This window comes from Terrapene carolina, unplaced genomic scaffold, assembly GCF_002925995.2.
Source record: "Terrapene carolina triunguis isolate 2854851 unplaced genomic scaffold, T_m_triunguis-2.0 Scaffold238, whole genome shotgun sequence".
In the NCBI taxonomy this organism is placed as follows: domain Eukaryota; kingdom Metazoa; phylum Chordata; order Testudines; family Emydidae; genus Terrapene; species Terrapene triunguis.
The window spans coordinates 5,662,057-5,688,694 of record NW_020664589.1 but is presented as its reverse complement, the minus strand read 5'-3'; the positions used below and the strand labels follow the sequence as shown (position 1 = coordinate 5,688,694).

The window sequence follows — 26,638 nt, the reverse complement described above, 5'->3', positions numbered from 1 at the left end:
TTTACATGAGTCTCTGATGCTGTGATATTTCATTGTCATGCCACCATCTCTTATTCTTGTAAAACCCATAACTGAGGATACTAGGCTTACAAGGTCTGGACCTGTAGGTACTGTAGCTGTATCTGATTGTAGCTGGAAGCATTTACCTTTGTGGATCAGTGCAGAGCCCTTACTCTTATTCGTGCTTTTTAGTTTTAAGTGACCTGCACTGTATGTGTGTCTGTGTCCATGCCCCTAAAGAACCCAGGCTTCTTGAATTAGTAGTCTATAAATATGATTGGGCAGTGCATAATCTCTGAAAGAGTGAAAGAAGTAGTCTAGTAAAATGTATTTAACTTTTGGAGTCTCTTATAAAATGAACACTTGTGTTCTTAAAGTCCTCGTGATCCTCAAACTCTTGCTGTGCTCAGGGTAATGTTATGGAGATTGTTTGGGTGACTTTTTCATCCTTTTGTTCCTCTCTAGTTAGACTTTCTAATGTTTGTGTATGAAAATAGTATTCTCACACGGTTTTTTTTCTGAAGTGATATTTTCTTCAACCATAACTTTTTGCCTGAGAATTATACTTTTTTGAAGTAAAGGAAAATAATTATTCAGTTACGTGAAGATCTTGCCAGCTCCACAGATCCTATGATGAGACTTACAAGTCTTGGTACAGAATAACTGCTGCTTTCTCTTTCAGAGGTGGCTGCATTTCAGTGTGTGTGGGGGGAGTTACATTACTTTGGCATCTTTCTAGATAAAAGTTGCTATGTAAATAATGTGGTATTATCCCTATGATTACTTTAAAACTATTCAGCCTATATATCACCAAACCACTATGAATGACAGTATCACTAACCGTGTAGGATGATCAAAAATACTGGTTTCAGTTATGTTCTAATTTTCTAAATAATAGTTCATTCTCATAGGTTGGTATAAGACAAACCGTATACTGTACTTACATCAAGAACTCCGCAACTAGATCTAGTTGTGTGTGTGTGTGTGTATACATATATACACATTCGCACTCATGAAGGATCTCAGAGTTATTAACTGTGTAGGGACCACTCCTCCATCACTTGATTGCAGCTACCTCTGGAGTAAAGAGGCAGTCATTGTCTGAGCAACACTACAAAAGCTTTATAGGAGAGTAAGTGAAAAGTAACTTCTCCAATTCAACTATAGAGTGCTCAGATGGGAAACTAGTTTGACTTGCCTGGGTAGTATTTTGGCCATTGCACCAGGGTTAAGCTCCACATAATTTAATAAATACTCTATTAAAAATGCATGTTTTTATTGCTCATGCATTCACACTGCTAACATTAATTTCTCCTACCAATCATAATCAATTGCAGGGCTGGAGTATCCTTCCAAAGGTGCTGAAATTACAGCCAATTGAACCAGTGAACTGGTGGAATTTGTTGGCCAGCCACTTACATGCAGAGTCTGAAGTAGTAAATCAGCTTGGTCTGCAGTAGTCTCTTCTGCGATGGTGGAAAACCTCTTCACTTGGACTAATGAATATTTAAGAAACTGAGTCAAGCACGGCTCCTTCTCTTCTCAGCCATGACCATCTGTTTGCCTCTGATCTCTGTAACTGTGATGTCATCCTTGAGCCTGAACTTTTTTTCTCCTCCCACATCTATATCAGCAAATCTGCCTGTCATCACCTCAGCGGCATGTGCCCTCTGTGACACTGCTTCAGTTCTACCTGTGTTGAAATCTTCATCTGTTTTCATCTCCTCTTTCCTTGACTATGGCAACTCTCTTCTCTGATCTCGTCAAGTACCAGCTCTCCCAATTCAAGCATGTGAGTTCTGCTGCTCACCTTCTCATGTGTACAAAGAAGTGTGACTGAATTGCTCCAGCCACAAACTCCACTGGTTGCAGCTTGCTTCATGCTCCAGTTTAAAATTCTTTGTTTTATAATTCACCATGGACTTTTTCTCAAATGTCTTCAAATAACTTGTCTGTCTCTACTCCCGTCTGTGTTAGTCTTTATCATTTGCCTTCTTGACTGTAGATGCTACCATCTGGAGTAGTTGTGTTGAATTTTCTGCCTAATCAATCTTCCCTCTCCTTTCAGATCTTGGCTGAAAACATTCTCCCTTGTTACTAACTTTTAAATTTCTCACCCCTTTTGAGCTTTATCTCTGTAATTGTTTAACTTTGCAAAATGTTTTGGGCTACAGTTTGTATTTATACCATAGAAAACATGAGTATATTGTAAGTAACTTAGAGGTAAAGAAAGCAGGAAAAATTGTATTTTGTTCCAAGTAATAAAACAAAAAGCAAAAAACCCCACACAAATAAACAAAATCTGCTCTCGGATGAAGATACCTTTAATCGTAAATTTGGTGGGCCCAGTGAATGACACAGTTCTGTTCAGTCATTCCACTGTTTAAGCTGAAAGTATTAAGCACTGGATGATATCAATAGGTGTTCTTTAATCCAGGCTACACTGTCTCTAAAATCCTGTGTATGTTTGATAAACTGTATTTTACTATACATGTTATGAATCCTTCTGTTGCACTTACTATTCCTGGGAGAATGTTGTGGCAAAAAATTAAAAATGCTGCACACAATATTTTAAAATTCTGCATATTTTATTGATCAAAATAACACAATACAATCACACCAGTTTCAATTATTTTAGCAATTTATTTCAAAGTACCTGTCAGCAAGTATGTCTTTACTCGGGGGGGGACTTTTTTGTTGTCTCTATTGTTAGAGAGTTAAAGAACCCCCTATGAGAACCCAGTTTGTGTTTCGCTGTTATGCTTTTGTTGGGCGCCTCAGTCTTGGTGTGGTACACATGCCAGCTGGGCACATCGGGGGGTGGGTAACTTTGCCCCTCCAGTCTGTCACCCACACCCCCTCTCCCTGAGCCCAGCCCAGCTTCTAGTTTGTTTAATTATGTGCAAATTCTGCCTTGCACAGGGGTGCAGAATTTCCAAAGGAGTAACTTACAGAGTTTTGAGGCAGTGTGACCTATTGATTCAACGTTAACTTGACTAAGGGTTTTGCAATATGAATGAAATCAAACAAATTACAAATTGTTTCCTTTATAAATGGTGGACTATAGTCGTTTGCTTGCTTTGAGGTATTTGCCAACAGTTCACTAACTGTCCTGGGGGAGTATTGTGGATGTTCTGTGTCTGTTCTTAGAGCAGGTTTGCATGTTCGTGAAATTCTCAGGCTTAGCTTAGCACCTTTGAGTATAACCTTCCTTGAGCTGGTAAGCAAATAGGAATACATTAGAAGATCTCTAGGGAGTGAAATATCTCTTCTCCTGTTGGTGGGCGCTTGATGAAATCTCAGCTTTTTTCTCATGTACCAGGACATCATGGCACCAGTTCTGTAGGCGGGTGGGCCAGAGGTGTTCTAGCTGTAAATGGTATTCGGAAGCCTTGTGAGGAGTAGAAGATGGAATACAAAACTCATACCGTGTTCCTCAGTTTAGGACCAAAATGAACACTTCATAATCAATCCAAAGAGTTCCTCACCGCCACAGCAAAACCTCCTTGCAGATGAGGAATGTACTGATTGGCCTTGGGACAGGCAAATCTTGCAGTTACGGGGTCATTCTATTAAAAGATTTGGCCAGTAGCCATGCAAGACAGGAACTGTGCTAGAGGGTTGGATTGTGAGAGTGCCTGTATCTGGGGAACTGCTTGGCATGTTCGCTGTCTGCCTTGGTCACTCTGCCCTGACCCACAGAGCCAGTGAGAAATTCAGCTGGGATTTAATGGGAGTCTTCAATTCTTAGGGCTCACTTAATATTGGTGAAAATCTTGAGCTGCACTTCTTGAGCTCAGTGCTGGCCACCCAGAGGTTCATCTTTGTTGCTAGAGGTATAAAATGCTGCAACATATGGCAAGCTACGCATTGTTGCTGAGAGTAGCCAGGGGGAGAACTTTTAAATGCATATATAACAACTCCCCACCCCTTCTTGCCTAGTTAAATAAGCAGAGCACTTGGCAACATATGCAATACCTGGTGTCTTATGCTGGGATATCAGGAGGGTCAGATGTCCTGTCATATTTGGGCATGTGATCCTGGAACATTCTTTCAATTAAATAGATTGCTCTGTAGTCTGCACTTCCAGCAAATTGGAGAAGGCTGATGATGCTTATCAGGTGTCTTCAGCTGGAAGTAGCCTCTGTATTAGGTCAGGCTTGACCTTTGTGTGATGCAGAAGTAGCAATGCCTCTTGCATGCTTTTTTAAAAATGTAAATAGCACGCAATGAGGGAATGTCGTTTCCAGAGATGTATTCTGCTTGTTACTGAGATGTTCTATTCCTGGTGGATAATGCATGTTCTGGCTTTTCAGCCAAATGGGGGAAACTGCAGAACAGCTCAACCAACTTGCAGAGACTTGTTGCAGGTACAACCTACAAAAGGAAACTATAGATCACAAGCAGTTACAGAATCAAAAACACATGTGGCCTTATTCTGTAGCCAAGGGCATTGACCGTGCCGCATGGGCATTGTTGGTTTTTTAGGACCTATTCCATGGAGTAATGAACAATTGGTGAGGAGAACTGGGCAAATTAACCCCAATGTCTGCTTTTGGGAAACTGCCTCTTCTAGTCCTGGCTGCAAGTGAGGACTGATACAGGGAGTGGTGGTAGGAAACCAAACACTCATCAGAAATAAAAGTAGGCAAGAGCCCAATATACAGGGCCACCCATTGGTACTCTTCCAATTAGGAAAAATAAATGAAAATAAAAAAAAGTTAAGAACCTGCCTAAAAGTAAGACAGACTCCTAAATGGTTGAAATAGCTCTAAAACCATTTCAGTAAGGATTTGAGCTCTTATTCAGAGTAAGTTTCACAAAATGGTGAGAGTTGGAGATCCATGCAGCCTATTTAGTATATTATATCATCCAGGGTCAGCCTCACATGTTGCTGGGTAATATTTTACTGATGTCACCATTCACTGATAGTACAGTCTCACTACAGTTGATGTCCACTGGCATGAACACAGCTGGAAGTTTGGGAAGTGTAGCTTTTCCCCCCACATTGAAGCTCAGAAGTAGCTAAGGTAACTGCAATCTGCCCCCACATTCAGCGTGGAGTGTAAATGATGGAGAAGTTATCCATGGGCTAAAGCTAGTCACATGACCACTTCTGACCGCTATAGTGGGTTTCAGAAAAGGATGCTGCAGTAGGAGCTCTAATCTGTTAGATTATGAGACACACGGGATGGCAGGATCCTTTGGTATCTACATTGGGCTAAATAAATTTCCCTAAATGCTGCAGATTTGAGGAAGATCAGGACCTGTGCATTATTGCACCTCAGGAGCTGTGTGGGAATAAGCTTGGGGCTCAGGACTAGAGGGAGAAAATTAATTTGATAGCTATGTTCCTGGGGTTTAACCCACTACAGTTTGTAACTGGGAATTGTCTGGGGTTTTAAGTTATTTGTTACTGGAGCAGGAGAGAGAACCGCTTTTTAATCTTGCGTTGTTTAGTCTGCCCCGTTTCCTATCCACCCTCATTACTCCTCACGTGATCTGTATGATCTTACTGAGTACTCCCTGTTCAGTGACCCTGATGGGCTCTATGTACCAACCCCCCTCATCTGCAGTCTTCATACCCTTGTGTTTGGCACAGGCTCCCAGATGATGATTTGCAATTATTAACCACCTGGAATGATTCATTTGAAATTGTAAAAAGGATTTATACCATAGAGTACCTTTCTTTACAGGTATCTAGCAAGGGGACCAGTGTAGCATTTACTTGATGCATTACTACAGCTGACTGTTAGAAAGTGTTTGGTTTTTTTTTGCACCACCCTGTTTAATTGCCCAAGAAGTAATGGCCAGAATGTCTGGTTTTGACTGCCTGATGCAAGAAGCACTGCAGGCTGTATTTCAGCTCTGTCTCTGGAGTGTGAAAAGTTCACATACTCAATCCTGTTAATTTTTCCAACAATTTCAGTTCTAAAAGGTTGATGATGACAAATAGTATAACTTCTCCTATGCTGAGACACGCAGGGCTAATGCAGTATCACGGGACTGCTTATCTGCAGCCAGTGCTTGTCCTCAGCTGGGTGTTTCCAATGCAGCTTTGAAACCAGATGAGTCACTGTTCATTCCTGCAGGGTCACTTGGGGAAACTAGAGAGGGAGGCTACTGTGGCTTCTAGCTCCTGGTGACTGGAGAAGGATGAAAGATGCCATTACAAGCAATCCAATCAGCGCCTCTGCAGCTCCCTTTTTGCCCCCCCCCCCCGCACGTTCTTGTGATGTTAGCTAGCTGTGTCAATGAGTTCTCACTGAAACACACTGAACTTCCTCAGTTAGGGAGATGTTTTAAAAAACAGCGTGAAAAGGCAAATTCTCTGGACTGAATTGAACTCTACGGTTGTGTGGGTGGAAAGGGAAGGTGATTCATCTGGCACCCATCTGCGTGGGAAACAATAGGTCAAAGGGTTTCAAACTTTCATAGTGTGGGCCCGATCTTAATAAATGGCTTACAAGTCCCCTCTTTTTCTCCACCCTCACCACTTCCTTGTTGCAGAACATCCCAGGGGTAACTACAGTGATCACTCCCATGGCAAAGTAATATTGAGGAAATTATTGTGCATTTAACTTTAGTGTCATAACTTCAAAATAACCTAACCCTGCTCTTCCTTTCATCTTCCCCTCCTGTCTGTACTTCTTTCTGTCCCCTGAGCAGAGTGCCTGGCTGCCTTGTTACCTTCTGCCCTGGACATTCCAGTCCCACTAGTGGCTCTGGTTCCCGAGGCTGCTCCTGTAGCAGCGACCCCTAATAGAGGCAGCTAGGTTGGCTGCTTTTCATTTCCAGATGCTTAAAGAGGCCCCTCCCGCTGCTTCTCTCCATGAGGACTGGGGACCTGTAGAAGCAGCTGGAAACAAGGAGCGCCAACATGTGACCAGCCCACTATCAGGGGACCACCAGCCTGGACTTCAGTTTGGGCATAGGTATAGCCAGAGGTCCATGTTTACTCATTAGCTATCCTGGTCTTCAATATAAACTGCCATGGTCAATTTCAGTATATGGCTCTTAGTTCTCCTCTGAGATGCATACATCAGGTTGGTGTCAATATTTGTTGCATATCTGAGTGGATTATAGAGTGTCTGTCACTTTTTGGTGCCTTGGGTAGAATGGTGTTTTTGTGGGAGTCCCCAGTGCTATAGGCAAATATCTTGGTGCTAACTGAACGCCCCTCTAAACATCCTGCCCTTAACTGGCTTTATTTTTGTAACCCTAATATGAGGTGTTCTTCACTTGATATGAACAAAACTTGCTTCTGTTAAATACGGATTAGAAAATCTACCTATGCATACAGCAGTTGCTAGATTAGTGCAGTGAAAGAATTCTGACAAGACCTGATTTACTAGAAGGATGAAACCCAAAGGGGTTTGGCTAGATTTCTACCCCGCAGCAATAATGTCATCCCTTGCACAAGACCAGCAGTGTGCCCAGCTCTGCACTAACAAAGGAAGATACAGTCCCTGCCAAGAATTTTACAGCTTAACTTCAGGTTAATCTTCAGCAGAGAAACTATGGAAATACTGGTGTGTAACTTTAGTTGTCTGTATGAATGGGCCTTACTGAACAGCAAATCTGAATTAGAAGCCCACTGTCCACACATCTTCTCTTGCAGGCTTAGACACTAACAGGAAGGTTGGTTTGCAAGAGCTGTTACTCAGTTACTCCAGCCAGGTTTGTCCACCTAAAAAAAAAAAAACCAAATAGTTCATTGCTTGGGCTGAGAGAGAGTGAGGAACTTTGACCTAAAAGGAAAATTAAAGGAATTTAAAACGAGTCTGGTATGGAATGATTCTTTCAATTTGTTTATAGTCATTGTGGTATTACTCTGTCAGAGAAACCAGGAAACCTGCAGCTCAGATTCTTACAATGTCCGAGGCCTAAAGAATGGTCTAACTTTTATGGCAGTACAATGCTAATGTTTTAAATGGCTGTATCTTCCTACTTTCTTTTAACTTGTCTGTTGGAACAGTTATTGGGTACCTTTCCCAGCCGTGAGGAAGAGCGCTGTGTAAGCTTGAAGGCTCATCTCTCTCTTCTCTACCCCTCCCCCCCCCCACAGAAGTTGGTCCACTAAAAGATGTTACATTACCCACCTTGTTTCTCTAATATCCTGAGAGTGTCATGGCTACAACAATACTGCTTAGTCAAGACATTACAAAAAAAGTATTCTTCCTGCTTCCACTTTTTTCTTGTAGACTGTTCTGAGTAGAGTAAAATCCAAACCACAATTTTCTTGTGCCATGCTTTGACTGTGGTAGGTAAGTGTAGTTTTCCCTGCAAATTCATACTTTGTATCACTTCCTCTTTACTTCCTAACCCCTCTCTCTCCTTGTCTCCTATAACGCAGGACCAGTAAAAAATAGTCACTTAGCAAGGGGATGCTGTGGAGTCAAAAGGCCTGTACATTGCACTTGAAACTCGGCAGATATGCTTGTAATGTGAAGTCTTCTGCACGCTTGGAGAAGACCAGCTTCAGACTTGAGCTTTTCTCCCACTTTGCTGCATGATCGTTCATGACTTGAATTATTACATAAGTGATTAAGTGGACTTGTAATGTTAATAAATACATAGATACATGCACATCCTTACAAGCTCATCTGCAAAATAGCTTGTCATTTCTTACAGCTTATAACTGCTTTGCAAACTTTTGCTGCTAGTTTCACACAAAACATCTGCAGAATTGTATAACTTCCTGGGCTGTAAATGACTGTCTCTGTAGTCATAATAAGTTAAAACGCTGAAGATAGATCACCACAATGGAAAATCAACTACATACAATAAGCAACTTTTCCTCCTCCCTAGGAGGTTTCTGGGAGGAAAATATTCTCCCTAAGTCCATTCTTCCTTTGTCCAGCATTATCTTTGGCTATGCTAGCAATTTTCCAGGATCCAGAGGATAACACTTTAATTTGCATTAAATAAAGAGCCAACAACTCCTCTTTAATACAGCCAGGCCACTTAAATCAAGGTGGAGCATAGCATGCTGGGACCTATAATCTCTGAGTCACCTTCCCATATTAATACTTCTGTAGTGGCTTTCATCTGAAGATATCAACCATTTTACAGTTCAGACGGGGAAGAGAGATTTCTGGTTTCTAATCCCCTGCTGTATCTACTAGACCAGTGGTAGTAAATAGGTGGACCATGGGCCAAATCCAGACCACCAGATGCTTTTGAACGGACCCTGAAACCTTTTTATTTTACTTATTATAATCATTATTGGTGTTTTTGTTTTCTCTGGAGTCTGGACCTTGACAAAAAAAAAAAAAGACTATCCTCACACTAGACCATGCATCCTCTCATAGGACCATCTAAAGGCCGCATCACAGAACTCTGGCTGAATTTGACTAGCGGGCTGCATTTTAACCACTGCATGCTAGAGCCTGTGGAAAGAGAAGGAGCCATGAAGGCTTTGTAAATGTCATTGTATCTTAGTTAAAACCACATGCCAGAAGAGTAATGCAACACCAAGCAGCTAGTGTACTACGGATAAGACTATTATAGACTAGCTGCCTGCCCCTCCCTTCCTTTAGAGCAGTGGCTCTCAACCTTTCCAGACTACTGTACCCCTTTCAAGAGTCTGATTTGTCTTGTGTACCAAGTTTTACCTCACTTAAAAACTTACAAAATTAGTCATAAAAATAAAAAAGTGTCACAGCAGACTATTACTGAACTATTGCTTACTTTCTCATTTTTACCATATTTGGAATATAAATATTGTACTTACATTTCAGTGTACAGAATACAGAGCAATAGAAACAAATCCTTGTCTATGAAATTTTAGTTTGTACTGACTTCGCTAGTGCTTTTTATGTAGCCTGTTGTAAAACTAGGCCAATATCTAAATGAGTTGATGTACCCCCCCCGGAAGACCTCTGATGACCTCCAGGGGTACCCGTACCCCTGGTTGAGAACCACTGCTTTACAGGTCAATTCAGTTGTGGCTAGGGACCACAGGCCTCTAGCTTATAAAGAGCCATCTGCTCTACTAACAAAGGATATAGATTCAGCTGCAACTGCTGAGTCATAAGCAGGTATGTGTGATTCCTATCCTCTTTCACGTTTCTGTATGATAAAGTAGCCATGTCAGGGTTGTGGTTTAGATGCCCAGAGCCGGCGTATTTTTTTTGAATATAGTCCTCTCCAACCCTGCTGGTTACTTGGCTAATCCAGCCTCATTCTGCAGGCTGCAGTCAGTGCTTCTCTGCAGGACTGTCTGGCTGCATGCAAAGAAATCGTCTGGTTGCGCACACTTCTATTGGGCTAAGATTGCTGGTTTGAATAATGAACATGTTAGTGTCGGGAGAGGTGATTGGCTGGGCACTGCTGCAGTGAGAATGCAGGCTGGATACTCAGGGTTTCGGCTCACTTGATGCGCGTTAGATGAGCCAGGGAGAGCCTAGATTAATTGGTAGCTTTGAGCAGCTTCCCAGAGTGAAAGGGTCCATTTTAGCTTTCATATTAAGCTCAGCATCTTGGCTTCTCTGTCCAGACTTCCTCTAAAGCTCAGTATCTCGGGTTCTCCATGCCAGAGCTCTTGAGCTTTGTCTGTTGCCACCAGCTCTGAGGCTCTTGTACAGTGAGCTGCTTATCAGGCCAGGCACGACAGCAGTAGCAGCAATTTCAAAAGGCAGGAATCAGCTGCAGGAATAGCCTGTAAAGCAACTGGACCTCTGGAGTTGCTGGCTTGAATCTCTTTCTGGCGGCTGTGCGGAACGGATTCCTAGTTTGGAGGGCTTGGTACTGCAGTCACATCCTTGGCAGCAGGCAGCCACTGATTGCAGGGTTTCCTTGACTGGGACTTTCACTGGAGTAGCAATGCTGCAGACCCTCTGGCGTTTTCTGTCCAGCTTCTTTACCAGGGCCATATGCCAAGGTCCTGCAGAAGGAAAAGAGAATGGGGCCAGAGAGACGACCCCAATTCCAGACCCAGGGGACCAGGGGCCAAACCTGTTGGGGAAGCCACAGGACAGAGGGGCTGATCCCACTGAAAGGAGACCAACTATCTTACTGGTGGTTGGACCCGCAGAGCATTTTCCAAAGGTAACAGAGCTTCCGAGGTTCCTGAATAGGGGCTGGCTTGCATTGGGTTGCACGTGCCTGGCCTACTGGAACAAAGGGTGTTGGGGGAGATGAGGGAGTGTGAAAATGGAGTTCCCTGAAGGGAGGGATGATGTAGGGGCGGGGGCGGCGGGGCAGCTGGCAAGGAGGTAGAGTGATCCTGGGTGTGGGCTTGCTAGAAGTGTAAGTAAGCGAGCTGCCAGTAGTTCCCTCTCTCCCTCCCCCACCCCCCCCCGCCACCCTAATCACGAAATATTTTGAGGACTGACCTCTCCAGGGAAACTGCTTTGGGAGCAAGATGAAATATTGGAGCCCAAAGGTTCCTTGGCAACTGAAAGCGGAGGCTTAGTCTGAGAAGGCAAGAAACAATAATATGGGCTAATAGTGAGGTTCATTTACTTCCACGCCTGCATTGGGGACTGGTTAAGGGTTAAGAAATAGTCTAGTAACTTGGATAGGTGGGGTGATGCCTCAGGAGATGCAAGAGAAACCAGGGTATTTGAGCACGCAAGAGCCAGACAGCATTAGCTAAATGGCGCACAGCGCTGGAGCCTGTGAGAGGCAGGAGGATTTACACCTTGGCAATGAAGAATAGTTTCCGAGGAGAGGATAGGGAAGGACACTGGGACTGGAATGAAGATTGAAACTTCTGAGGAGGGGGAGAGTGGGCGTGGGGGGCAAGTACAATAGCTAGAGAACAAAAGGAGATTCCTTGTATCTGGGGCAGCTAGACAAAGGCGGTTAAGCAGTATGTTAATGTACAGTAGCCTGGGATCATGTGACCGTATAGGCTGGGTACAATTTTACTTCTCTTAATTTGATTATTTAGCTATTTAAAGAGGCGGCAAATGCTCCCTGTTGTAGAAGTTAATGTGGTGGTTGGGAGCGAAGAGCGGTCAGGCTGTGATTACATATGGTTTGTTACAAAGGGAGTGACTGGGACTGGGGAAAAGGGGGGCAGGCAGGTACAACCTCTCCAAGTGATGGGAGCAGGGGAAGGGAAGATTGTTGAGACAGATGGTCGGCCACCAGCAGGGATAATGATAGGTGGTTTGCAAGGTCCAGTTTACCAGGCAGGGAACTAGGTATAGATGCTGTTTTAAAAGCCTTCTGTGTTCTTGTTACTGGGATGAACAGGCTGGGATTATGTGGTGGAGGTGATTGTAATCTTTTCTGCCTCAGGCATTGGATTGAAGCAAGCAGGGCTGAATTTGTGGCTCTGGTTCCACTGGACGGGGCAGTCCCTGCTTGGGCCTGACTGAGAGAGCTGCAGGGACTTATTCCTCTTTGCTGGTTGCCCAGTGATGGGACCTGGGTACCCCTTTTAAAGAAAAGAAATGCATGAAGGGTGAATGGAGAGAAGATAGGAAGGGGAAAGACAGAGAAGCCAGTGACGAGTTAAAGCAGGCTGTGAGGGGAAGCCTGGAATGAGTGGGGTTAAAGATCTCTAGTGTATCTTCTAGGGGAGTAATGGGTCCTCTGCCTTTGAGAGGATCAGTCTGCCTCTCCAGATCAATGTTCCCTCTTTGAGAGTGGGGATGAAGCTGAAGTCTGTCTCATTCCTTCCCTGTGTGACACATTCCCATGACCTTGGGAGGCTGCTTCCTGACAGTGGAGAGAGAATTAACTCCTGGAAGTTGGAGTATAATTGAAATCTGTGGGAGGGTGGGGATGGGGACAGCCTAGCTCAGCACTGGGGCTGCTCATGTACCTTTGCTGTCATGTAGGGGGAACTGTTGTCTGGTTAGTGTGGGATATGGGAGGCAGAGGTGGGATCTATTCCTAGCTCTGCCACTGAATGTCTGTGACCTTGGGTGAATCGTCTAATCCCTCTGCCTCTCTGTTCCCTTTGTAAAAGTGTCTTGAGCTCCTCAGCTGCTATATAAATATTTATTATGCCTGAGAGCTAGATGCTGTGATGGCTTCATTTGTACGAACAAACCTGATGTTAAGAAGCAGATTCCATAGTCCAGTGTGAACTGTTTCTGTTTATCCCCGTGGTCCTTGCCTTACAGTTGCACAGGCTTTGATGTGATGGCTATGTGGAGGTGGTTATCAGGCTGTTTTTCACCCACATGTATGTAAAATATTGATGGGTATGTGATGTGCTGGCATGCTTACCAATCACACCAGCATCTGTCACTCTTGATCTGGTTGTCATGAGTGGAAGAGGTCAGCTCTCCTGGAGTTTAGTTACCTTCATGTGAAATATTTACCTTTTACTTTCTCCCCTCCCTGTAGCCTTGGCTAGCTGCTATTGTTCTTTAATTTGCTATGGACTGTATTGAATTAACAAATGATTAACTGCCCTCTTCCCCCATTTTGTATCCCTGTCCACTCCTTGACGTTTGTGTCCTGTTAGGACTTTCTGTCCTGTACAATTAATTATACTCCAACTTCCAGGAGTTGAAATACAAAATCAAAAGAAATTACCAGTCAGGACCTATTTATTCCTTTGCTGAGCAATAGTCAAGGCTTGTCTACACTACCCACCGGCTTGGCGGGCAGCGAGCAATCCAGCAGGGGTCGATTTATCGACTGCTGAGCGCTCTCCCGTTGACTCCGGTACTCCACCAGAACGAGAAACGCAAGCGGAGTCGACAGGAGAGTGTCGGCTGTCGACTTATTGCAGTGAAGACACCGTGGTAAGTAGATCTAAGTACGTTGACTTCAGCTACGCTATTCACATAGCTGAAGTTGCATATCTTAGATCGACCCCGCATGGTAGTGTAGACAACCCCTCAGACACAGTGGTTTTCAGACTGGTCCAGGGACCGGCAGTGGTCCACCAAGCTGCTTGTGCCACAATGGAAAAGCACATTAGCCTTCAAGCTGACGTTTCCAGTGAGTTGTGGCCCAGTCCAGCATTTAGGGCTAGTCTACACTAGAAGCGCTATGTTGGTGCAATGGCGCCAATGCTGCTGTAGCGCGTCTAGTGAAGATGCTCTATGCCGCTGGGAGAGAGCTCTCCCGTCAGCATAATTATTCCACCTCCACGAGAGGCGGTAGCTATGTGTGGGCGCCGCTTAGGTCGGTGTAACTTGCGTAGCTCAGGGGAGTGGCTTTTTCACACTTCTGAGCAACGTAAGTTATATCAACATAAGTGGTAGTGTAGACCTGGCCTTAGTATTTCCAGAGGCTTTTTTAACCTATTAAATTTAAAAACAAAACCCTCTATCCTAGTGCAGTTGCCTCATGTCTCTGGGCAGATGTGTTTTGGTGTAAATTCAACCATGGCCTGACTAATGGAGAGCACTAAAATTGGAGGTGACACAAATGCACAGGAGATGGCCATACCCTCAGGTTCTATACCGCAATAAGACCTGCAGCACTGGGTCAGCTGGCTTGGGCTGTGGGACTAAAAATGGCAGTGTAGACGTTTGGGCTGGAGCCTAGGCTCTGAAACCTGGAAAGTGGGGAGGCTCTCGGGGCCCAGGCTCCAGGCCACGCCCCAACATCTACACTGCTATTTTTAACTCAGGAGTCTGAGTTAATTGACCCGGGCTCTGAGACTCCCTGCCGCAGGGTTTTTATTGCTGTGTAGACATACTCTATGCAACCAGGGAAGATTTGCGCTGAGGGGACTTCAGATAGGGAGCAAGCCTTGAGCTAATGCCAAGCTTCTGCCCAGGGAAAGGAAATAAATAGCATGGATATCAAAAGCAGATATCCGTTCATCTTGTCTCCTTAGTACTGTCCTATATTACTTTTTCATGTCATCAAATTCTAGCGTTTCACCTGGGAATGCTTGGGATGAGGCACTGACAAGCGGCTCTCTAACTTAAGAGGCCCACAAGAGGGGGAAGTCATGAGAATTGCTGGGATGAGGATACTCCTGCAAGTCACAGCATTACTGAATCCAATCTTGGTACTGTGTCCTTTGGGGTGGTCTTCCAAAAAATGTCCCCTGTAAACGGGAATGTACAGAGCAATAGTTAACATTCCAATAAGATGTTGCAACTGGTAACTGACATGAGGATTTGTTTTAAAGTGCCAAGTGCTGTTTATGAATGATTTGAAAGTAAGCTTTCAGCCCTCTTGATGGCAAATTAAGGTCAGTCCTTTGTAGCCGAAAAAAGCTGGATCTAGGCAGTGCCCTTTCCAGGGCAGGGCTGGTCTCGGTGGGAGACAGCTGCTGGGAGTTCACTGCAAGAAAGGAGTAGGTATGGATCTGTCACATGACTGTTACCTCCCCATCTCATCCATCCTGCTATCTGGAAAGGAGATCAGTGGAAGGGGTAGTTTAGGAGTAAGGCAAGGATACTCCAGAGATTCACAGTGAAGCAGCAGCAGAGGTAGGGGTCTTGTGTAGCTTTCTCTGTATTTCTAGAGTCCAAGTAGTTGAGTCATTGCAGCTCAGCCTCACATATTGCAGATGCATGGAGAGTGGGCTGGACAGTGGCACTGCTGAAGTTTCCAAAAGGCACTCACTATACTTGGCTTCATTGTTTAAAGCATGTAGAAATAAGTGCTCAGTACCACAGTAACCCAGGTCTCTGATGCTTTACAGAGCAATTTGCTTTGATACTTCTAACCTTCCAGCTTCTTGAAATGGGATCTAGACACTTGATATCTGCACACTCTCTCCTGTTTTGCATTCATCTCTGTAAATGCAGTTGCTGATGTAAACTCAAGTTGCACTCCATCTCCTCCTCTGAGTTCATTGTGCTGTAACTCAGAACAGATAGTAGATAATGTTTTCACCCCTCAGCTCACAGAGAGCTGAGGAAAAAATGACTTTCTTGCCCTTCTCTTCTCTTCTCTACGTTGACGTAGGATGGTGGGCGTTTCTTCCCTGAAACGCACGGTTTTGTCCATTGTCTCCCGCTGCCAAGTGTAGGTGGATTTCATTGGGAAAAGCTGCATTGTGCTGTCATAGCAACTGTGGTGTCAAGCGGCTGTAACAAAGAATGACGCCTGGGAACTCAGGAAAGCATGCGTGGATGGTGATGGCGGGGGCTTCTCAATCACTGTGTAGTGGAGTAGGTCTCCGATGGGAAAAGCCAGTTCAGTCGGCCTTGTAGGAGGCATTTGCCTTTGACTCTGTTGGGCTGATGATTGTAGCAAAGATTGGTCTTTGGGCAAGTGTGGGGAAAGAGGGGTGCACTATTGGCTTGTGAATCACACAAGCTTCTGCAGCTGATCTCTAAGAGGATCTGGATTTGGTGAGAGGATCCTGTTCTGTGTGCAGACAGACGTCACAGGGGAGTAGGTTAAGCCTTGTTAGGTAATAGTGAAATTATGGGGCACAGTGGGGTGAGAGGCCTGGGGGAGGAGTTATGAAAGCTGTAGTATGGCCAAGCTTTTGGGAGAATACTAAACGTTGCTTAATAGATCATGACTTGCTTTTGTAAATTCCTCAAATTAAAGCCCCAGACTAAAATAATCCCAGTCCATGTAACTGGCTTGCTACTCCATGATCAGCTTGTAAAGACACATTTTAAAATTTCACCCTAATGAACAAAATTCGGTGGAAAGTTTTTCATGTTTTTTGAACACTAGGATGTGAGGGAGAGAATGTTTGAACTAGTTTTTAAACGGGTTCTGACATATAGTTTGTCTGGCCAGTGTGGCCAGAGCATAATCATTTGCAAACTATTGCTCTAGCAAGGTTAACTATTTGCTAAACTGGTTTAAACTAGTCCAGCAAATGAACTTCCTTTCCCCTAGAACAGACAGATCATAGTGCTTTGGGACGCTGGAAATTGAATGTTGATTCTTGCACCCATCTCTCATCTGGTAGCCTTTCTATGGCAGATTTTAGGGACAGGGACTCAACTTTACCTTCCTGTTAAACTAAACTACGTTCTAATAATGCAGAGGATTATGGGAAGCAATTAATAGCCCTGTAACTGATTACAGAACCCTCAGCCTGGTGTGTGGTCTTTTTTGTTGCTTTTTCTCTATCTGTATACAGCAATGCCAGGGAATATTTAGTGCCCACGCGCCAAAGTGCCAAGCATTTAGAAGCCTGTAGTCATATCTGTGCTCAGTAAGGAGTCCTCACAGCACACCCCATTTGTCACCCTGACCAACCCTATACTGCTCCATGCACCAGTGATGAAAGCATTAAGTGGCTTAATAATAGATGGGAGAACCAGGGAAAAACACTGTATCCACCCAGACCATTTGGCAGTGTAAGCTGTAACTGGACAAAATGTGTTTTTCACGTTTTCCCATCTATAATTAACCACTTACTACGTAAGCATGCGAGCTTACATTTACTGCTCCATAGATGGCTAGTTAGATTTTAATTTGTCTCAGAATTAGACACACACGTTTTCCAAGACTGAGTCTGAAGTGTATATTCCACCTTAACCTGGAGCCTGCTTTCGACTGGCTTCCTGCAAGTCTGTCACAGTGGCACATGTCTCTCGGCCACCTTTTCTCAATGTCCCCGAGAACAGGGCTGCAGCATTGATCTGTTTGGGCATTCAGGGAATTCTCCCTCATGGTTGACATCACCCAAGCTCCAATTATATTTCCCAAGATTGTTTATAACCAGAGAGCTAATTATCCTCTGTTATACTACAGCCTTCTTTAAACATGGGACTTTTGAGGTCTTGTAGCTGGTGATCTTGAATGTGGCGTGAAGGCAGTGGATGTATGGAGTATCCTGTGTTCCATGCATCTTTTAGAGGAAGTAAGAAAATCATTGGAGTATTGGTTGCGGGGTGAGGGGAAATCCAGTCCCTTCAATCCTAGCATTAGCATCTATGGTATTGACCAAAGGGCCCAGTCGGGATTGGATGGCATTGTGCTGTGTGCTGGGAAGAGATGGTTCCTGCCCCAAAGAGCCTAGTCTAATCTAAGGCAAAGAGCATCCAGCGAGCATTACAAATGGGGAAGGGAGAAGCTTCTGCTGGATTTTCTTGCAGCTCTCCCTCTACACACTTAAACATTTATTACAGCTTCTCCCAGCCCCGGTGCTGTGGGTGCTGCATGGGACTGTGCTGTCTGCATCCCGGTTCGGTTGAGGAGGCAGAAGGGATTAAGTGAGGGGGACAGAGAAGAGTTAACTCTGCTGGTGAGAGTGTGACGTGGGCTGCTTGGGCTTTACAAAGAGCCTAGAGTTGAGTAATTGGAGGCAGCTCACATGCCTTGTCACAAAGCCAGTGCCGGTTGGCTAACTGGGAGGTATTGCACAAAGAAGGCTTCCCGTTTAAGCAGAAGGGCAGGACTTGAACAGCCAATGGCAGCTGTGCACGGACAGCTCATAGCCATGTGTCATGAGACTTGCCGGCATTTCCTTTCCCCCACGCACTGAAACTAGCTCCAGCAGAGGATCGCTCAGGTCGCTTCCCATCCTCCCTTGGCCGTGTGGGTCAGCACCTGAGTTGCTGGTACAGAAACATGCTCTGCTTGTGTCTGTATGTGCCAGTGTTCGGGGAGTCTCAGACAGAGTTCCAATACTTTGAGTCAAAGGGGCTCCCTGCCCAGCTCAAATCTATCTTCCGCCTGAGCCTCTTCATTCCTTCCCAGGAGGTCTCTACCTACCGCCAGTGGAAACAGGTATGGCTTGGGTGTAGGGTGGCAGAAAGGAGGGTGGGGATGCGGTGGGGAAAGTGATGTATCAAGATCTTCTGGACTAATTGGCTTGGCGAGTGTATGGGAAACAAGCTTGCTTGTGGCCCCTGCTGCTCATACCTATAGCCAGAGGCATGGGCTGCCGTCATCTTTTCCACTACCCCTTTGCAGGGGCTTCTGGCAGCAAGCTATAGGGCAGTGTCTTTCCTCTTAGGCTCCCTCCCTCCCCTTAAAGGGGAGTCAACTGTGTGTGTGTGTGTGTGGGGGGGGTGGAAGTGGGGGGACATGGGAGCCAAATATCCTTTCCCCTTAGAGGCTGTTTTAGGTATCTTCCCCTATAGTTCATTCTTGCTGAATTTAGGAGGTCTTGAGTAAACCAGCTGATTAACTGCACAATATCCTAGTGAGTTCTGGGGGGAAGAGATTGGCGTTTCCTTTCTTAACATTGCCTTATCTGCTCTTAGACAATCCCTGTAGGATTGTAGTGTTAGCCCCGTCCTCATTACTGTTTGTCCTCCACCCCTTTTTGTGTCCTAGCATCCAGCAGCATGTGCACCTAGGTCTTGTGTCTACTCTGAAGTTTGAACCCTTTCTCACAATGGGTGCAGCTAACCATGTGTTGGGCACTGTTTAGCAGCAAGTGTAGACAAACACAAACCGTGTTCACCACGGCTTCAGCAACCATGTCTAAACCCTGCATGGAAGAGTTCATAGCGTAGGCAAGGCTATAGCATCACCCACAAATGTTTCACTTAAAGCCCTCTGCTACAGAAGGGCAACGTACTAGAACAGGGGTGGTCAGCCTGTGGCTCCGGAGCCACATGCGGCTCTTCAGAAGTTAATATGCGGCTCCTTGTATAGGCACTGACTCCGGGGCTGGAGCTACAGGCGCCAACTTTCCAATGTGCCGGGGGGTGCTCACTGCTCAACCCCTGACTCTGCCGCAGGCCCTGCCCCCCCTCCAGCCTTTCCCGCTCCCGCTCCTTAGCCTGTCGTGCCCTTGCTCCTCTCTCCCTCCCCCTCCCCCCACTCCCCAGCCTCCTGCATGTCATGAAACTGCTGATCTCCTGGGAAGTGCGGGGAGGAGGGAGGGGGAGGCGCTGATCAATGGGGCTGCCGGTGGGTGGGTGGGAGGCGCTGGGAGCGGGGGGGGGGGGGGGGGGGGGGCTGAGAGGGGGCTGCTGACGTATTACTGTGGCTCTTTGACAATGTACATTGGTAAATTCTGGCTCCTTCTCAGGCTCAGGTTGGCCACCCCTGTACTAGAATTATACACTCACCCTCTCTCCATTCCACTGCAGTCCCTTCTGTTCGCTAGTTGAATGTCAGATGACGATGCTGTTAAGGGCACTGGTGACTGCTTATGCATTCCAGGAGATTGCGTGCATGGCAGATTTGTGCATAAGAACTGAGGAGGGGCAGGGGAACAGCTGGAGAGGCACTTTATGAAGGTGATCATGGCAAACACTCGCAACTTAACATTAACCTAAAGTTGCAAAAGCACGGCTGTGCTAGTGTTGTATCTGCATGTATTTACAGAGGACAAAATAGAAATTGCTGCAGTGATTCCTGTTTGCCTCTGAAGGCAAGGCGGCGGGTGTGGGTGCTCACCCATATCCCTGAAGAGGATGCTGAAGGTATAACGTGTACATCCCTTGCTAGGGTGACCAGATAGCAAGTGTGAAAAATCGAGACACAAAAGCCCCCAATATCGGGATGGTCCCGATAATACGGGGACGTCTGGTCACCCTACCTCCTGCACAAGTAGGAAAGAATCCCAGCAATTCCCATTGCTGTAACTTTAGAAACAGTTTGTCCTTCATTGCTTAGTGAAGCTTGGAGTGATTAATTTAGCAAGCCTGAGCAGGTAGAAACTGCCTAACTATGGTAGTTCCTGTTATCCCCATCTCCTCTGTGATAACTGTCAGGAATTCTCATAGGAAGAAGAGAGCCTTCCAGCTCTCCTAACTGTTTTATGGAGGCTGTGAATCCCACTGGCCATGAACTGGTCAGGGATTATCTGCTAGAGGGAAGCCTGGATCAGCTATTTGACTCTGATCTGCTGACATGCCAGAGGTGTTTGTCTATCTTTAGCCTACAAGTTGAATATGGGGCCCCATCTGTGTCCTTTACAACTGTCATATGACTGTCTGCAGACTAGGAACACGGTAGGCATATCTCTAAGGTCACTGTGGTTCAGGTTTTCATTTTATTTTGTTAAGACTCTCAGAAATGATAGGAATGATCCTGGGCTGCCCTGGGACCAGAATGGACCAGTTGGGTGTTTGTCTGACTTTAACCTTAAATGTAGTGGCCAAGTGTGTGTAGCTACATACAGGATTTAAAACTAAGTGGTGTATCTTGATTTAAAAGCATCTGAGCAGGGGTAGCTTCCATAGGTTTAAGAAATATTGGAATAAATTTGGCTTAACCTGTTCCCTTTGAAATACTTTCACTGAGAACCTGCCTTACGAATTAATGTTAGGTGTTGGTAAGTACAGGACTTGTTAAAGGGTCTGACATCTGGGAGTCCAGAACTGAGTTCTATTATAATAATAGCCAGCCGCTGTTTGCAGAGAGAATAACTAGCATTATAATCCAAAAGGGAGGTGAAGTAGAGAAGGTGACTGGACTGAGTCACTTGGTGCTGGTCACTGTTGGCTCTTGTAATCTGTGCAAGGCAACTAGCAAATGTGGTGTGGAGCAGGAACCGACTGACCTAAATTATTGCTCTGTGCAGGCTGGCTTTCTCCTGCCTGGTTAACAAGTAGCTATGTGCCCATGTGCAGGGCAGGCCATGTGCTATTTCCTCATGCGGGAGTGAGTTGAGGTGTGAGAGCACTGTATGCCAAAGTTCCCTATCTTCCCCAGTTGCTTGGGCTCGATTCCTATCTCGATGTAAGCGCTCTGTCTTGTCTGCTGTTCAATCTGCATCTCCCAGGGACCTTGTACAATTCAGGTCTACATAAGTGTGTAGCTGCAGGGTGGCTAAACCAGTTCATGCTGGCATCATAGCAGCTTTTATCGCTAGCACTGTCCATGGGAGATGGACTTCAGTTTGGCAGCAGGCTCTTGCTGGCTGGGATTGGTTATTCCCAGTGGTGGTTTTCCTTTTCATGCACCAGGGGGAGGAAGAAAACTCTGCTTTAACTAAAAGCTTGGATTGGGAGGGGGAAAATCTGATTGAGGTTCTATGATCCAAGCCTCCTGCAGTCCTAGTGCTTCTGTTTAGAATTGCTCAGTGCCTCTGTTTGAGATTCAATCTATGGCATAGGGTGTTGTATATTACTACAGGTCTGACACTTAACTAGCTAGATATCAGTTGCATAGGTATGAGTAATCTGGTCTATGTGACTGACTTGTGAAGACACGTGCCTGGAATCAGTTTGGCCTCTCCTTTCTGCCCTCCATTTGCCACACATGATCACTTCCTGGGTAAAGCTGAGCCCAGTTTGGAGGGGAACTTTTCTTGATGCTGCATGTGCGTCCTACTGTCTGTCTAGCTAACTGATTAGTGTTACATAGAGGGGGTGTCTTGAAGAAGAAAGATGGGGTAAACATATCTGAATGAACAAGGAACTGAGATTGTTTTGATGTCCTCAAAACAGAAAATTGTGAAAGCTGGAGACAAGGACCTGGATGGGCAGCTGGACTTTGAGGAGTTTGTTCACTATCTCCAAGATCATGAGAAAAAACTGAGGCTGGTCTTCAAGAGCTTGGATAAAAAGAATGATGGTGAGGCTCTTTCTAATAGTCCTCTAGAGGATCAGTGGCCTCTGCAGGTCAACCTGAAGCCTCTTTGGGTAAATGGTCTCTGGGCTCACTGGCTTCTATCTTTGCAGGCCGTATCGATGCCCAGGAGATCATGCAATCCCTCCGGGACCTGGGAGTCAAGATCTCTGAACAGCAGGCTGAGAAGATCCTCAAGAGGTGAGTTTTCAGCTGGCTTCTACACCTCAGTTTCTACATACAGAAGGAAATGTAAAGAGTGATCTTATCGCCTCTTCCCTCCCTGTATACACTCTCTAATGACTGCAGCTCTCCCTTCTCAGACCTATCGCTTCTCACTGCATTTTTGAATCTTCTGTGTATTGAAAACTATAATGCACTATGGAGACTGAAGGACAGCCACCCATTTGCTCAGTCTGCTTGAATCAAATTGGGGCAGGGGAGAATAAAGAGCAAGAACATTGGTCAAATAGAATGAATAAGAACAGTGACTTGTGATGCTAGATCAGACCACTGGGCTATAAAGATGGTATTCTGTCTCCAGCATGGCTACCATCTGATACTTCCAAGGAGGTGGGAATTCCATCTATGCACAATCCTTTCCTAGGTTCTGAGGAGTTCAGTTACCCCTTCTCCATTCATTCTATGGAATGGGGAAGAATGCTTGTAGCCCCTCACCCCAAGGTCTCAGAGCCTTGCAGTTAAAGATCCTTCGCTAGCCTATTGTGGAGAAGGGCATGCACTTGATCATACCGGCATCCCATGTGCCTCTACCGTGTCTCCCGCAGCTTGCTGCTCTGGAGAGGGACTGTTTACTTACTTTACTGAAATGCTTAGCACTATGCATGTGGCACTAACACTGTAACAATTACTTATTTGTCCTGTTTTTCCTTTCCTTTGCCATCCTCCCCTCTGTCTGTTTGCCTGTCTGTCAGAATAAGGACAGGCCATTTCTGGGGTCCTGTCACCTAGTAAGTACCTGTGTAACTTTAGTCTCTGCCAGTTCCTTATCTTCTCTGCAGTGCCAGAGTTTGTTGTTATTTTTTTTGTTTTGTTCTAATCATGGTGGGAGGGGGCACAACAAATCCTTTGGTGTGGCTAGTGGGGAGGGAGAAAATGAGGCACATTTCCCCTACTGTCTGCATGGCTTGGGAGGAGAGGATTCCCTAGCAGTGTCTTGTACCTTTCAACCCTTGTAACACTTTCCAGTAGTTGCCCTGTGAAGGTTTCTACTTTGGGGTGAGGGGAGGGGCCCTGAATAACCAAGGGGGAGGTGAGGAGGAGTTTCTCCCTCAGTGGGGCCATGCACCCATCTCCTGTTCATTTGCTTGTAATACACTTTTTTGCAGCATGGATAAAAATGGAACTATGACAATTGACTGGAACGAGTGGCGAGACTATCACCTGCTGCACCCAGTGGAGAACATTCCTGAGATCATCCTGTACTGGAAGCACTCAACGGTAAAAGAAATAAAAATTCCTCCATCAAAGCAGGCGTAATCCTTCCCCAATTTCTTGATAAGAGTGCCACTTCCCAGTAGCACGTACCAAGTCCCCATCATTCTCTTCTTGGTTCAGTAGCTGCCTTCTAGCTCTAGACGCCTGGTCACTTCCTGCTTCTCATATATTTAATATATCCTTGGCATGGCTTCTGAAGTCCCTGGCACAGGTGACAACTGGACCTTCTGAGGGAGGGGAGAGCGAGCGAGCAGGTTGACTTGGATCACAGCTCTGAGAGCTCAGACCAGTTCCTGCTAGTTCAGGACCTGCCAATACCAGGAACTGATACGACAGGCACCAGCCCTTCCTCGATATATTTATTCAGTGCTTTTTATAATGTGTAATGAGAGCAGACTGGCTGAGCGCCAGAAGGTTCCAAAAGCGACATATCTTTTTCCACACCCCACTGCCCTTGGTTAGTCACTTTGATCATTAAAGTTAGGCATTCTGTATTGGGGCAGCCCAAAGGGTTGGCAAGTCCCCAGCCTCCTGAACTGGAGTCATTAAAATGTCAAGGGTCCCCATGTCCTATCAAATCATGAATGGTATGGAGGAAGTATCATTTATCTCTCGCATAACCCCTAGTTCTTGTGTTAGCTGATTAAATTAATAGGCAGCAGATTTAAAACAAACAAAAGGAAATACTACTTCATGCACCACACAGTCAACCTGTGAAACTCATTGCCATGGGAGGTTGTGAAGGCCAAAAGTTATAAGTGAGTTAAAAAAAGAATTAGATAAGTTCATGAAGGATAGGTCTATCAATGGCTGTTAGCCAGGATGGTCAGGGACTCAACCCCGTGCTCTGGGTGTCCTTAAATCTCCAAATGCCAGAAGCTGGGAGTGGATGACAGATTGGATCTTTTGAAATTGCCCTATTTGTTCATTCCTTCTGCAGCATTTGGCACCAACCCTTGTCAAATACTATCAGACTGGTCTGACCCAGTATGGCTATTGTTATATGGTGATGATTTGCATGTTCTCTGGCACTGCCAGTTCCTTTATTGTGTGTGGTCAAACATATCAGCTATGATTTGCAGACAAACTGGGAATTTGAATATTAAGCTCATGTTCCGTGCTTTACAGCTATTTATTTAAGTACTCAAGCTATGGGAAGTTGTAGGTGACTGACAGCGGGACCTCTGAGGACGTGACAAGAAGCTACCTACCTAACTCTATCCTTCCAAGCACTTCTCAACACCTTGTTCCTTCCTTTGCAGATCTTCGACGTGGGAGAGAATCTGACAGTCCCTGATGAGTTCACCGTGGAAGAGAGGCAGACGGGCATGTGGTGGAGACATCTGGTCGCGGGTGGAGGTGCAGGTGCAGTGTCCAGAACCTGCACAGCTCCACTGGACCGGCTGAAAGTGCTCATGCAGGTAGGGCAAAAACCAAGGATAGCTTTGTTTTATCAAGGTGCACATGCTGCTTCCCTTAGTGCACTGGTCCAATTAAATGGATCCTAGCAGCAGACCTGAAACTGTCTGTCCAGACAAGTGACTGATTCTGGTTGGACTCAGTCTTATTACTTCCACATTGGTGAGTGGCAGCCTTTTGGTCTGTACCAAATATCATTTCTAGCCATGTAAAAGCCATTCCTGACCTGTTAGTTGCCACAATGATACGAAAACTTTAGGATCTGAGTAGATGAGAGAGCCATCACTGGTCCTAGCTAGACCACCTTGTACCTGACAGCCTTGGGAAACTTACTTCCATGGAACTGGATCAAGAGGAGTCACTGATTTGAGAACCGGCCCCTGAAAATGACTGAGTTGACTTGTTGGCAGGTCTCCTGGCTCCAGGTTCACAGGGCAGAGATAAGTGTAATCAATGTTAGAAAGCAGAATTACGCAGCAAGGATTTTGGACTTTGCTTAGGCAGGCAGTCAGCAGTGACTATCCCTGTCTTTTAGCTGAGAAGCCTCTTCTCCCTGTACCAGAGCTCATGGGGCGTGTCTGTGCAAGAATGCTTCCCTCCCCTTTCTGCTGTGATGGGCTGGGGCTCAGGTGGATTAATCAGTTAACTGATCTCAGACTTAAAACCCAAAAATGCCTTTTCCCCCCCTTTTTATAAATGTAATCTGGGAAGAGTTAAAGCTCCCTAAATCTCTGGGTAGATAAGAAATGCCCTTTGTTTTAGGATTACAGGCAGCTGTGGCAATCAGGACTAGCACCAATCAGAATTCTCCCCCTTCCTCCCTGCCAGGTCCATGCCTCCCGCAGTAACAACATGTGCATCGTTGGTGGCTTTACCCATATGATCCGAGAGGGCGGGCCCAAGTCGCTGTGGCGGGGGAATGGCATCAATGTCTTGAAGATTGCGCCAGAGTCTGCCATCAAATTCATGGCTTATGAGCAGGTAAGGGAAAGGTCGTATTGAAGCTTGGACACAAGGCCACGTGGGAGCTGGAGGAGCCTTTTCATCCGAGTGACTGCCCAAACTAGAGACATGTAACGGATGGTAACCCACCAGTCAGGGTATAAATGTATGGTGCCTCTAGGAAGACTGAGGACAGGCAGAGGGCATGAGCTTTATGTCCATGCCTGGCAAGTTCCTCTCTCCAAGGTTGGGAACAGTGCCTTTCACACCTCACCCTCTGGCAGAGCTGGAGAAATGGGCAGCATGAAGTCACAGTGAAGTGATGGAGTGCATGGCTGGAACAGAGGTGGTGTTCACACTTCCCTCTCCAGCCTGTGGCAGACCCAGCAAGTGAAAAAGGAGGTAGCTTGTGGCCCATGCTAAGGAGGGAAGGTGTTATGTGGTCCAGCCAGTCAAACTGTCTTCACTGCGAGAAGCCCCCCTCTATTATAAT

The 26,638-nt window shown here is 45.6% G+C and overlaps 1 protein-coding gene across 2 annotated transcripts in view; it reads left to right on the top strand.

The window, feature by feature from the left end:
* SLC25A25 (solute carrier family 25 member 25) overlaps positions 1-26,638 on the top strand; it is a 33,312-nt gene that overhangs the window by 2,458 nt on the left and 4,216 nt on the right. The window contains exons 1-6 of one of the 2 annotated variants that reach the window (XM_024192928.1): positions 18,334-18,582; positions 22,206-22,332; positions 22,440-22,527; positions 23,676-23,787; positions 25,047-25,205; positions 26,032-26,184. In XM_024192928.1, coding sequence (XP_024048696.1) covers positions 18,424-18,582; positions 22,206-22,332; positions 22,440-22,527; positions 23,676-23,787; positions 25,047-25,205; positions 26,032-26,184 — 798 coding nt within the window. In that variant the 5' untranslated portion in view covers positions 18,334-18,423. Of the gene's footprint in view, positions 1-18,333; positions 18,583-22,205; positions 22,333-22,439; positions 22,528-23,675; positions 23,788-25,046; positions 25,206-26,031; positions 26,185-26,638 lie in introns of those variants that run through there. The other variant, XM_024192926.2, reaches the window with a different exon arrangement.